This window comes from Somniosus microcephalus, chromosome 13 (assembly GCF_052327205.1).
Source record: "Somniosus microcephalus isolate GS21.2 chromosome 13, FLI_Smic_1.0, whole genome shotgun sequence".
Taxonomy (NCBI): Eukaryota; Metazoa; Chordata; class Chondrichthyes; order Squaliformes; family Somniosidae; genus Somniosus; species Somniosus microcephalus.
The window spans coordinates 42,048,112-42,062,435 of NC_140999.1; the positions used below are offsets into that span (position 1 = coordinate 42,048,112).

Consider the following 14,324-nt stretch of genomic DNA (forward strand, 5'->3'; position numbering starts at 1 on the left):
TAATCTCCCTTTTCACCTACCCACTGCTCTATTCCCCTCATGGTATCTTTAATATTGTTTCTACTTTTATCATATGCCTCCCTTTTAAGTTTCAGTCCAATTTTAATCTTTCTATTTACATAAATCCCCAGGGATAAACAGTATTTATCCTAGGGTACTGAGAGACAAGGGGGGAGATTTGTGAGCCAATAACAGTCATACTGAGGGAGTTACTGGACACTGGAGAAGATTAGAAACAGGCTAATGTAAAAGGATGATGAATCAGATGCAGTAAAGTACAGATCCATTAGTCTTACTTCTATACAGTGTAGAATAATAATCTAACCATGAATTCAAAAAGGGAAGATCCGACCTGACTAACCTCCTTGACTTTTTTAAGGACATTACATCTCAAGTGAAATGTTTAAAGCCCTATAAGGTGATGTATCTAAATTTCCAACAAAGTTCTACAAAAAGGACTGTTAGTTAGGCTCAAAACAGTAGGATTCAGCGAATACCTTGGGAATAGATATTAAATTGGTTAAAGGGTAGAAAATAGCAGATATTGGAGGAGTTGTGTCTGGGGAGGGGAGTGGGGTTGCTAAGCGGGGTACCTGTGCAATCCGTGTTGGGACACCTAATTTACATGAATGACTTGGATTCAGAAACTCGATGCAGCTCAGGAACTACAAAATGAGTTGCACATGAAATTCAATATGGACATAAGAACATAAGAAATAGCAGGAGTAGGCCAAAGGGCCCTTTGAGCCTGCTCCACCATTCAGTAAGATCATGGCTGATCTTCGACCTCAACTCCACTTTCCCACCCAACCCCCACATCCCTTGATTCTCTTAAGAGTCCAAAAATGTATCGCTCTCAGCCTTGAATATACTCAACAATTCAGCATCCACAACCCTTTGGGGTAAAGAATTCCAAAGATTCACAACCCTCTGAGTGAAGAAATTTCTCTTCATCTCAGTCCTAAATGGCCGACACTTTATCTCGAGACTGCAGGAGTCTACGTACTCCTAGCAAAAAATACTGAACTTGGAGAGGTTCAACAGAAAAGGTTTAATTGTTGAGACTGCATGTTGAACACAAAAATGGCGTCGGAGACTACACCAAGTCCGACTGCCTTTCATCAGTCCACAGCTTCGACTGCTCCTCCCCCGCTCTGGGCTTAACTATGTTGCAGATCGAGCTTCTTAAAGGTGTGATCCTTCTTAAAGGCATGACGCCTGATTTAGAGTCTACGGACCGAAAAGCGGATTGTGTCCTTTCTGTGATCGGTACGCCACACAGCTCCCCCCAGAATCCGCTAGTAGGGAGTGTACGAACCGGCGTGGCGGCTTGATGGCACGGCCGGAATGGCTCTTGGCGGTTGGTGTCGGGAGCGGGGCGGTCGGACGCGTCGGGCTCTTAGGCGGTCTGCCCCGCGGTGGGGGTTGGCCCACTTGAACGGGTTCGTCGGGCTCTAGGTGCGCCAGCTTGAACCGGTCGACCGACACCTTGTCAGTTCTGCCGCCCACTTCGAGGAGGAAGAACTTGTTCCCTGTCTGGAGTACCTTGTAGGGTCCGTCGTATGGGGGCCGTAGAGGTCCTCGGTGGGCGTCATGGTGCACGAAAACAAATTTGGCCATGTGCAGGCTAGGTGGTACGCGGGTTGCTGGTTCGCCGTGCCAGCCGGTGGATACCGGAGCGAACTGTTGTGCTCGGTTGGCGAAAGCGTGGCATTGCTGGTCAGCCGACCAGGGGATCGTGGCGGTGGGCAGGAACTCTCCGGGTACGTGCAGCGGCTGGCCGTACACGAGTTCCGCCGCCGAGGCTTGCAGGTCTTCCTTGACCGCGGAGCGTAGGCCAAGTAGCACCCACGGGAGGCGGTCGACCCAAGCCTCGTCCTCGAGGCTGGTGCGGAGGGACGCCTTCATGGACCTGTGGAATCGCTCGCACAGTCCGTTGGCTTGGGGGTGGTAAACCGTGGTGCTGTGAACGGCCACCCCGAGGTTTCGGGCGATGGCGGCCCACAGATCAGAGGTGAACTGCGGGCCTCTATCCGACGTCATGTCGGAGGGGACGCCGAACCGAGCGACCCAGGTACCGATGAACACCCTCGCGATGTCGGCGGTGGTGGTGGACGTCAGTGGAATGGCCTCGGGCCAGCGGGTGGTACGGTCCACGATTGTCAGCAGGTGCGTTTGACCTTGTGATGGCGGCAGGACGAGGTCGATGTGGACGTGGTCAAACCTTCTTTCTGGCACGGTGAACTCCTCGAGTGGGGCTTTGACGTGCTGGTGGATTTTGGCACGCTGGCAAGCTATGCAGGATCTGGACCAGACGCGCACATCTTTGCGCAGGCCGCGCCAGACAAATCGGTTGGCTGCCAGTCTAATGGACGCGCGGGTGCCGGGGTGAGAGAGGCCGTGGACGATGTCGAACACCCGTTTTCGCCAGGACTACGGGGCGGGGTTGCGCCAAGGAGGTGTCGCATTTGACTGTGACGGCGGACGGGCCGCAGGCGACGTCGGTCAGTCGCAGCCCTGGGAGGGTTGTCGGCGCGGAGAGCAAATCGGGGTCGGTGCGTTGCTCCGCTGCCAGTTGAGCATAGTCCACTGCCAGGTGGGCGCCGTGGACGGCGAGGCAGGATAGGCAGTCGGCCACCACGTTGTCTCGACCGGAGACGTGCCGGATGTCCGTGGTGAATTCGGACACCGCGGCGAGCTGGCGTTGTTGCCTGGCTGACCACTGGTCTGCAGATTTTGCCATCCCGAATGTCAGGGGTTTGTGGTCGACAAATGCGGTGAAGGGGCGGCCCTCCAGAAGAAATCTAAAATGGCGGACTGCCAGGTACAGTGCGAGGAGCTCGCGGTCAAAGGCACTGTATTTGGCCTCCGGGGGGCGCAGTTGGCGGCTGAAAAAGGCCAGCGGTTGCCAGGCCCCGTCGACCCACTGTTCGTACACGGCGCCGACCGCGTGGTCGGAGGCATCCGTGGTGAGGGCCACCCTGGCGTTGGGCTGTGGGTGAGCGAGCATGGTGGCGTCGGCGAGCACCTTTTTGGTCGAGTCGAAAGCGGTCAACATGTCCGCCGACCACTCGATCGCCATTCTTACCCCGGAGGGCTTCGTATAGGGGCCGCATGAGGAAGGCCGCTCCGGGAATGAAGCGGTTGTAAAAGTTGATCATCCCCAAGAACTCCTGGAGGCCTTTGATGGTGGTAGGCCGGGGGAACTGCTGGACGGCTTGCACCTTGGCGGGCAGGGGAATGGCTCCGTCCTGCGTGATGTGGTGGCCGAGGAATTCGATTCTGCTGAGGCCGAATTGGCACTTGGCTGGGCTGATGAGCCCGTGCTCACTGAGCCGCTGGAACAGGGTGCGGAGGTGCTCGATGTGTTCCTGCTTGGAGGAACTAGCTACCAGGATGTCATCCAGGTAGACAAAGAGGAACTTCAGGTCCCAGAGGACCGAGTCCATGAGCCGCTGGAAGGCCTGGGCCGTGTTTTTGAGGCCGAAGGGTATTCGGAGGAACTCGAATAGCCCAAAAGGGGTGATTATGGCCGTCTTGGGAACGTCCGTGGGGTGGACTGGCACCCGATGGTAACCGCGCACCAGGTCGACTTTGGAGAAGACTGAGCGACCGGCCAGTCTAGCCGAGAAGTCTTTAATGTGCGGTATGGGGTACCGATCCGGCGTGGTGGCGTCGTTTAGCCGCCGGTAGTCCCCGCAGGGGCGCCATCCCCCATCGGGTTTGGTGACGATGTGGAGTGGGGAGGCCCAGGGGCTGTTGGAGCGGCGGATGATGCCGAGCTGTTCCATTGTGGCGAACTCGGCCCGCGCGATCTCCAGCTTGGCCGGGTCCAGCCTGCGGGCGTGGGCATACACCGGTGGGCCTGTGGTGGGGATGAAGTGTTCTACCCCGTGCTTAGCAACTTTCGCGGAGAAGGTCGGGTTGGTGAGGGCTGGGAACTCAGCCAGGAGTGCTGAGTAGTCGTCCGTTGAGCGGGCGCGGCACTGCCACGCCATTTCGGCGGGTTGGGTGGGGGCCATGGCGCCCGGGATAGGTGACATGGTGTTCATGTCCATGAGGCGGCGCCGAGGCATGTCGACCAACAGGTCGTGGGCGCACAGGAAATCCGCACCGAGGAGCGGGGAGAGCACCTTGGCGGTGATAAACTCCCAGTGGTAGCGGCGGCCTGCGAGGTCGATGGTGACGGTGCGGGTGCCGTACGTCCGGATGTCGGTGCCGTTGGCGGCAGCCAGCGCAGGGCCGCGGCCGCCTCGCTGGATCTCGAGGGCGGACGCGGGGATGATGCGCTGCGCGCCCGTGTCGCATAGGAAACGGCGTCCGGAGGCGCTGTCCGTAACGTACAGCAGCGCGCCTGCTTGCCCCACGGCCATCGTGTAGGCCGGTATGGGGGCGGTTGGAAACGTGCAGGGATGGCTGCAGCGGCGTGCCCGTGCGCCGAACCGGGTATGGAAGTAGCAGTAGCCCTGGGTAGGAGGGCTTGGGGGACGTGGGGGCCTCGTGGCCGAGCTGTGTGGCCGCACGATAGAGGGTGGAGCGCGCGCCGACGCTGCGGAGGCCAGGTCGGGGGTGACGGCGTGGTTGGAGCCGGCGGACAGGAGCTTATCGGCTTCGTCGGCCAGGGCCTCGAGGTCCATGAGGCTGGACGCAACGATCGCCGGGCGGATGCTGGGAGGTAGTTGGCGGATAAAGAGCGTGCGGAAGAGGGAGCCGGGCGGTTTCTCGTCGGTCAGAGCAAACGTGTGAGAGCAAGTCTGACGGCGTGGAGTCACCGAGGCCCGGGAGGTCGAGGAGTTGGCAGTTGCGCACGAATTGAGAGGCTGTGAATTTTTTAAGGAGCGCGGCCTTGAGATGTGCGTACTTGCCTTCCTCCGAAGGGTTTTGTAGTGTTGTCCAGACTTTCGTGATTGTGGAGCTGCCCAGGGAGGCGAGGAGGTAGTCGTACATCGTTGCGTCGGCGGTGATGCCGCAGAGTCGGAATTGCGATTCGGCTTGAAGGAACCAGGCGGTGGCTAGGTTCTCCCAGAACTCCGGCAGCTTCACAGAAACTGCGTTTGTGTCAGCCATGGTTACGCTTAGGAGTCGTCCTGAGCGTCGGGGTCACCAATGTAGGAGTCTACGTACTCCTAGCAAAAAATACTGAACTCGGAGAGGTTCAACAGAAAAGGTTTAATTGTTGAGACTGCATGTTGAACACAAAAATGGCATCAGAGACTACACCAAGTCCGACTGCTCCTCCCCCGCTCTGGGCTTAACTATGTTGCAGATCGAGTTTCTTAAAGGTGTGATCCTTCTTAAAGGCATGACGCCTGATTTAAAGTCTACGGACCGAAAAGCGGATTGTGTCCTTGCTGTGATCGGTACGCCACAAGACTATGGACAAGGGAAAAACACTGCATGTAGGGGGAAAACAATTGGGTGACATACATACTGCATGAATTTAAGTTTAGATAGCTATGGTGACTTTAAATTCAACATATCTAATCACTGCGGAGTAGCAATCATCAAAGCAGAATTCTGAGCTACATAGGCACAATAGACTGAAAGTCAGAGGAAGTTCCAATTAAACTGTACAGTGCTCTGGTCAGACAGCATTTTGAGCACTGTCCAGTTCAGGAGAAATTCAAGCGCTGGAGACAGTTTAGGGAAGAGCCGTGAGGCTGATTCCTATTGCTGGAGGAATGCCCTCATGTGTCAAGACACTGCTCAGTGTGGTACTAAGCCATATGATCAAAAGGATCCAAGTTCAAATCCTGCTGTATACTGAGTTAACTCATCTCAGCCAGCATAGTCAGGGTACATTATAATGCCCTCCATGCTACTGGGCTGGGAGGTTAAATAGCAACCAGGATTCTCACTCATGATTGTTATCCAGTGACCTCTGCTGGAAACTGTGCTGCAAACAGGATAAGACTCAGCTATGGCGCATTCCTCAATCGAGTAGGCTGCCTACAAAAATTATCGAGGCTCACATGTCGCGACTGGCCCCTTAGGTGAGGTACGGGGGCTGGGAGCTTGTGAAACCCATGTCTCAGCACAAGTCAGCGTCTTCAGAAGAAGAGGGGAGAAAATTGGGGAAAAAAATTTAAAGGATTGTTTGCTGAGAGAGTTTGCCATTGACTGAATAATGAATAAATCCAAGGCTCTCAGGAGGTTGCTTCAACATTAAAAGCAATAAATGCTGGAGCCCACCAACGTTTAATGCAGTTTGACAAAATTGCATTCCTATGAAATTAATTTGACAAATGCATGTTTAAACACTCCCACTGTAATCAGATTGTTTCCCATTCCCCCATTTTTCTTTTTGCATTGTAAGTAATCTGTATATTTCAGTTGTATGAAAGTTCAGTCAAAAACTTTTCTATCCGTTCCAACCTGTCACAAACTTTCCTGCCTTTCTCTGTTTTATCAATATTATTACTATGGTCATTACTTCTCTGAACTTTCCTCTCTTGTTCCTCATAGACTCCAAATAGCCCAGTCTCCTTCCTCCTGCATTGAAACCAAAATTCATTGCACCATCTCCTATTGTAATTCATTCATTCTTTCCAATGTTCTCAAAACACTGGAACTCTGAAACACAGTTCCCCGGGTGCTGACTCTCTGGTGTACAGTTCCCTGGGTGCTGACTCTCTGGGGTACAGTTCCCCGGGTGCTGACTCTCTGGGGTACAATTCCCCTGGTGCTCACTCTCTGGTGTACAGTTCCCCGGGTGCTGACTCTCTCTCGGGTACAGTTCCCCGGGTGCTGACTCTCTCGGGTACAATTCCCCTGGTGCTGACTCTCACTGGGGTACAATTCCCCGGGTGCTGACTCACTGGGGTAGAGTTCCCCGAGTGCTGACTCTCCCTGGGGTACAGTTCCCCGGGTGCTGACTCTCTCTGGGGTACAGTTCCCCGGGTGCTGACTCTCTCTCGGGTACAGTTCCCCGGGTGCTGACACTCTCTCGGGTACAGTTCCCCGGGTGCTGACTCTCTCTCGGGTACAGTTCCCCGGGTGCTGACTCTCTCTCTCGGGTACAGTTCCCCGGGTGCTGACTCTCTAGGGTACAGTTCCCCGGGTGCTGACTCCCTCTGGGGTACAGTTCCCCTGGCGCTGACTTTCACTGGGGTACAGTTCCCCAGGTGCTGACTCTCTCTGGGGTACAGTTCCCCGGGTGCTGACTCTCTGGGGTACAGTTCCCCGGGTGCTGACTCTCACTGGGGTACAGTTCCCCGGGTGCTGACTCTCACTGGGGTACAGTTCCCCGGGTGCTGACTCTCACTGGGGTACAGTTCCCCGGGTGCTGACTCTCTCTGGGGTACAGTTCCCCGGGTGCTGACTCTGGGGTGCAGTTCCCCGGGTGCTGACTCTCACTGGGGTACAGTTCCCCTGGTGCTGACTCTTACTGGGGTACAGTTGGCTGGGCCAGAATCTGCAGTATAACTAATGATCACCGTGTGATTCAGTTTAACGGAAGTGTGTGAAACCACCTAGAAGAGCCCGCCTCTCACCCCCTTTGGCTTCGAGCTGGGTGCAGTGTAACTTTATTTCAATTTTAACAATCTGTTTGCTGTTAAGAAACAATAACATCAGCCAGCACTCCAACATCGTTGAACAGAGCTTCCATATCTGAATAAGTAATTCATAGCCTGTTCAGAGATCTGGGCATTTTCTGCTGTGTATAATGCATCGTGCAACAGTTCCCTGGAGAAATTCTTGTCACTATTGGAGTATATATCATTATGATTCAATGGTGAATTTATTTTTCTGTATCTCTCAACAGGAGGATCAGGAAAGTTACCTGGAAAAAGCTGAGGAGTTGTATTCTGTTATGTGTGCTGCTGCAGATAAGGTTTGTCAGACTTTAATAGATTTTTTGTCATGTGTAGTTTAAACTCTGTACCAGATTCTCCCTCTGCCGATTCCAAAGATTCCTGTGAAATGAGTTTCCGCAGTTTCAATCCACTTTCTAGTGGGCACTGGGCCCACAGCACAAAACAGCTCCTAATTCAGCATTGACAGACAATCTCGTCGAGAAAAAATACAGAATGGCTTCCACAGGCAGTGGGAAAATATCACACGTGTGCAGTAGGGGGCGCCCTTCTAAAGTTGGGCATAAGGCACGTTGGGGCAGAGAGGCAGCTTTAATCTTCATCTAAACCGTGTTTCACCTGGCCTAGGATGTGCTTGATGGGTAATGTAGAGGGTGCTGTACTTAACCTTGAGAGTGCTTGATGCTGATCCTGGGTGTCTGAAATTACATAGGATATACAGCACAGAAACAGGCCATTCGGCCCAACCAGCTCATGCCGGCATTTATGCTCCACTTGAGCCTCCTCTCGTCTTTCCTCATCTAACTGCATCAGCATAACCCTCTTTTCCCTTCTCCCTCATATGCTCATCCAGCTTCCCCTTAAATGCATCTATACTATTTGCCTCAACCACTCCCTGTGATAGCGAGTTCCACACTCTCACCACTCTCTGGGTAAAGAAGTTTCTTCTGAATGCGCTATTGAATTTCTTGGTGACTTTCTTATATTGATGCCCTCTAGCTTTGCGCTTCCCCACAAGTGGAAACACTCTCTCTGTATCTACTCTATCAAAACCTTTCATAATTTTCAAGACCTCAATCAGGTCACCCCTCAGCCTTCTCTTTTCAAGAGAAAAGAGACCCAGCCTATTTGTCCTTTCCTGATAGGTCCTGTTCTTGCATTTCTGGTATGATATTTGCAAATCTTTTTTGCACCCTCTCCAGTGCCTCTATATTCTTTTTATAATATGACGACCAGAATTGTACGCAGTACGCCAAGTGTGGTCTGACCAAGGTGCGATACAAGTTTAGCATAACTTCTCTACTTTTCAATTCAATCCCTCTAGAAATAAACCCTAGTGCTTTTTTTTATGGCCTTGTTGACCTGTGCCGCTACTTTCAGTGATTTGTGTTTTTGTACTTCGAGATCCCTTTGCTCCTCTATCCCATTTAGACTCATATTTTCCAAGTAACATATGACCTCCCTATTTTCTTACCAAAATGTAATACCTCACATTTATCTGTTGAATTTCATTTGCTAATTATATGCCCATTCTGCAAGTTTATTTATATCGTCTTGTAATTTGTTGCAGTCCTCCACAGTGTTGACTATCCACCCCCCCCCCCCCCCCGCCCCAATTTGGTGTCATCTGCAAATTTAGAAATTGTGTTTTTGATTCCAAAGTCTAAATCGTTAATATAAATTGTGAACAACAGTGGTCCCAGTACTGATCCTTGTGGAACACCACTTCTTACCTTCAGCCACTCTGAATAGCTACCCTTTACCCTTACTCTCTACTTTCTGTCTTGAAGCCAGCTAGTTATTCATTCTGCTACTTCTCCCCTGACTCCGCATTCTCTGACCTTATTCATTAGTCTATTATGTGGTACCTTAGCAAAGGCCTTTTGAAAATCTAGATAAGTTACATCTACTGCATTACCCTTGTCTCTGTTACCTCTTCAAAAAATTCAATGAAGTCGGTCAAGCAAGACTTTCCCTTTTGAAATCCATGCTGATTCTTCATTATTATAATTTTTGTTTCTAGATGTTCTTCTATTTTCTCCTTTAGTAGGGATTCCATTATTTTTCCTACCACCGATGTTAAGCTAACTGGTCTATAGTTTCCTGGACATGTTCTATCTCCCTTCTTAACTATAGGTATTACGTTAGCTATCCACCAATCCTCTGGCACTACACCTTGTTCTAACAAATTATTAAATATATGTCGTAATGCCTCTTCCCTAGATTCTTTTAAAATGGGAAGTTATTCCATTCCCCAGCACTAACATCCCTCACCTTGATGAACACAAAATTTACTAAATGAAAATATATTCCTGTTCTTCAACCCAAAAATCTGTGGTCAAATAACAAGTGCTAGATATTAACGAATTGTGTAGTGAATTATTGGAAGACCAAAATGGCATGTCATCAATTGTACAATATAAGGATAACGTGGGGCGGGGGGGGGGAGCAGGGTGAATCTTTCAATACAAAGGGCACATCTGCTTTCACTCTCTGATGGCTCTTCTAGCATCTCTCTGACATTCCTGGGCAGGAAAAAACAAAAAGACTGTTGCTTTGGTAATTCAATCCTTTTCTCACTTTTGGCCATCAACATTGCTCTCTCCATCTCAGTGTTTCTTGTCTCTCTGTTTTATCAAGGCCATTGTACCTTTGAACTTCATTTCCTCGTTTCCCCTAAATAACATGTCCTACACAATATTCTTCCTTCCTGCATCCTCACTGTGTTGAAATCAAGATTCATCTCACTGTCCCCTAGGATCTCAAAACTGTGGAACTCCTCACTTTCCTCAGTCTTCCCTTCCCCTGACGAGCTTTTAAAACGCTGCTGATATCCTTCATCTGGGTTTCTCAATATAAATTGCTTGGCAGATTCCACACAGTCAAAAGTTATTCTCAACAGTCATTATATCCCAGTCTGGTTTATTATTGGAGCTATAAAACCAGCAGTTTTCTACATAAATTAGTTTCTCCGGTGACTGAAGAGTAGTTTTTTTATGCAACAAAAACATGCTTGAAATTAAGAACAAGTCTGTCAGCATCTTCAAAGAAATATAGTAGGTTGTTTTGGGTGTAAATATTCAAAAGGTCAACCTGGCTTTTTCTCTTTCCAGATACTGGTGGACCTGCTGTGTATTTCCAGTGTTTTAAAAATTTTGATTTGATTTCCAGCTTTGTGTTTTTATTTAATCTTACTCATCCTTCATATGAGCTCATTAAAATCTTTATCGTTAATATAAAAATTGTGGAGAAGTCTACAATAAATTGTTCAGATACATTTTTATTTTCCTTTGCAGCATATGCTGGGAGATGGTGAGAACACAAAAATGAGAGTGGCTGAGCTGGAGGATGAAGTGAAGACACTGAAGAAGATCAATAGAGACTTGTATGATTTTTCAGTGCAAGTTCTGACCAAACAGACATAAGTAGAAGAGATGGAGAGAGAACGTGCTGCAAGTCATGTGGCATTCAGAGTCAAGTTTTTGTTAGTATTATATCAATACAGACGTTCATAGACTTTGTAAAATGAACTGGTATTCTCAAGCATTTCCAATTGTGCTTCCACATGAGTGTTTAATTTGAATTATTTGTGCTGAGCTTAAAGAGGTCAGCGGTGTTTATGTCCTGTGCATCTTCCCATTTGTACATTGTCAGGTCCACTTAAGTCGGATGATTCTCGAGCTGCTTTTCCACGGTCCTTGTTTGCCTGTTAGCTATGTTGATTCCTGACACATGGGCCTCGTACCAGTAGCGGCCCCAGTGTAAACTTACCAGATGCATTAAATCTTGGCATTGGGAGACCCAATTAATACTCCTGTAGATATCTCCTGTTCTGATTAAACCCACAGGCCTGAGGTTTGCATTCAAAGCACAACGGACATTTACTGCCTTTACAGGATGCACTCGTTTGGTAATCTAGAGCGGTGGTATCCAGCTGTGGGAGATCACCAGAGCTGCAGGACAACCCTCTTTCCAAAAGGTGATGCTGTTAGCAAGTTTGGCTGTCCTGCAATTCATGTAGGAATTCAAAAGGAATCAAACTCTGTGGTCTCCCCTCTTCCTGTGAGGAAGTTTCCTCTTATTTGACAACTTCCCATAGTGGTGTGATTGAAATCAGGAGCTCAATGTGGGGAATTGCTGGCATAGACCCACATCCCATATTGGGCATTCCTGAGAGTGGTCATCAACCAAGACAACAATTGGGAGTGTGACCTTGACACAGTTACTGAAGTAACTGATCTGATCATGTGGCGCTGTTCTCGTGTTTTGATTGACTAATGCTGGAATGCTTTGGTGATATTTATGTCATTCTGACTTTGTTTTGACTGTCGGAAACATTTAGACTCCCAGCTCCCACCGCAATGTTTGAGTTCCACTCTCTGCCTGTACTTGAGTTTTCTATTCTCGCAATTTCTGTTTCTGGGAACTTTGTACATATCTGCATTATCTGACATTTTTTAAAATAAACTTTTTGAAATAAACCCATAAATACTGTGAACATTCTACTATGCAGTTATTTTAAATAGAATTCAGCACAAGATTAACCTTGTCAGGATGCACCCATTCTGACTGCAATCTTTATCTGAAGTTTTATCACTGGGATTCGTATAATTCTTCCGTATTGCTGCGCTAATGTCAACGGAACCGTACAGCAAAATTTACCGTTCAGTATAATGACGGGGAGGAGCATTTTTTTAAAACTGTCTCTACTAACTACAGAGTTAACTAAGTCATGGACTAGGGTAATTAGGCAAATGTTGGATTTTCAAAAAGCATTCAACAGAGTTCTTCATATGAGGCAAGTAGGAAAGGTTAAAGCTCACAGAATAGTTGACAAACGTTCTCGATGGATTAAGAATTGGTTCAGCAACAGAAGGCAGAGAGTGGTGATAAGTAGAAAATACTCTGCCTGGGGAAAGTAACCAGCGTTGTTCTACAGGGATTTGTTATGGGTCCCCAGCTAGTTGCAATATGTGTGAATGATATGGGCGGTAGTAGTAAATTTGCTGGTGACCAAAGCTTTGAGGACATGTAACAAGCAGAAAGAGATTGAGTATCTGTACAGAGACTTAGGCCAATTATGTGGCTCGAATGAGATGCAAATGTATTTAAATCTAGATAGATTTAAGCTAATGCATGTAGGAATAGATAACAAACATAAATAACATGAACGATGTGTATAACGCCACTGACAGATGCTGAACAGAAAAAGATTTGGGAGGGATCACTGATCTAAAAGTATCGGGTTGGTGTTGAGCAGTTATCAGTGAGGCAAATGAGGTTCTGGGATGTTTCTGGAGGGCATTAATTCTCCACTGTTGAGGTGCCTGCTGATAACTGTCTGGGTTCACACGTGGAGAATTAGCTCTTGCTTCCTGTGCCTGTGGGACAGTACCCCAGCAACAGACAACATCTTCAGGGGAGCTGGCAGGGAAATGGGAAACATACAGTGCTCTATTTGCAATCCTGTGGGATTGCATCCAAAATGCTAACCTATATTGTGTTGAATGATCTGCTGGATATGTCCAACAGTAAGGGGGAAGCTGCTACATAGAAAGCTAACATTGATACCATCAATAGGGGCCAGAACCGTAGCAGTAAAGTGAATGAGAGGAGATTCAGTAATAGAAATAACTGCAGGATTCAGGAAGTGAGAATGGCACCTCTGGGCTTGGAATTTGATCCAGCCAATGCCAGTGAGAGAATGGCACCTCTCGTCGTAATAATCCTACTTGTAATGAGCACAGTTACTAACAGGAACAAGTCCACCCAAAGGAAATGCCTGTAATGTGGAACCAATTGGCAGCCTCAGCGTCCACAAAAAGGGGAAATGGTGAGCATCCCTTCTGGCACTGTAGGCAATTTCTTTGAGGTTGGGATTAGGGCAGAGTAGAGGAAGCTTTACTCTGCTTCCAGTCTGTACTATACCTAACTTGGGAGTGCTTAATGCCAATACTGGGCACTAAAAGGTGGACCCATTCCATTCCCCAACCTTCATGAACACACCAAATCAGCTAATGTTTTTAAATCGATTTCTAGAATTCTGCCGTAAAGATGATTTATAACCAGCTTTTTAATATAGACTATGCAATCAATTATAAATCCAACACCGAACTCAATTATTATAAATGCCTGCTGTGGTTGGATTTTAATTTCAATGTTTTTCAAAATCTGATTCTTCCAGACGTTGGGAGATGTTACTTGGCACATTTAGATATTTATTAACTGAATAATTGTGTTATTACTGTCTTAAACTGGAGATGATAAACTCATTGCAAGATTAACAACGCACTGCGGCTGGTACAAGGATATTGCAAGAACTTTTTCGAAAGGGGGATGATGGGTGTCTCACCGTTGCATAATCTAAATTATAATTTATGTCTTTCTACTCTGAGCATCTCCCATGACCGCTGGCCCAGTTGGATTCAATTAATCACCAGAGCATCTCTGCTTTTCACATACCTGTGAAGCAGTTCTCTGCTGCAGTAACTGTAGTTATAAGAAGGCACAGGCACCCAGAGGGAGAAAAAGACAAATAAAATCCAAAGTACGTTTCGCAGTTTGTGTAAAGCAGGTGCCCAGATTAATTTCTGTTAGAATTGTGAGGCAGAGAAAAGGTAAAGAGGTTTGAAGGGTAATAGTGATGGTGTGGAGCTGAATACACTGAAAGCTGATTTCAAACATGGAGTAAACCGTGACCCTTCGTAATGTGGAGATTGATCAATGGGAATTTCTCAGAATACATTTCTTTTTCTGGCTGTGCTTTGTGCCTCTTTTGGGATTTTGGAA

General features: G+C 48.3%; 1 protein-coding gene across 2 annotated transcripts in view; it reads left to right on the forward strand.

Moving 5' to 3' along the window:
• Positions 1-12,033, forward strand: part of wdr18 (WD repeat domain 18) — a 231,301-nt gene extending 219,268 nt beyond the window's left edge. For both annotated transcript variants that reach the window (XM_086004818.1, XM_086004819.1), the window contains 2 exons: positions 7,766-7,834; positions 10,832-12,033. In XM_086004818.1, the coding sequence (XP_085860944.1) occupies positions 7,766-7,834; positions 10,832-10,960 (198 nt within the window). In that variant the 3' untranslated portion in view covers positions 10,961-12,033. The remainder of the gene's footprint in view (positions 1-7,765; positions 7,835-10,831) is intronic.
• The last annotated feature ends 2,291 nt before the right edge of the window (positions 12,034-14,324 follow it).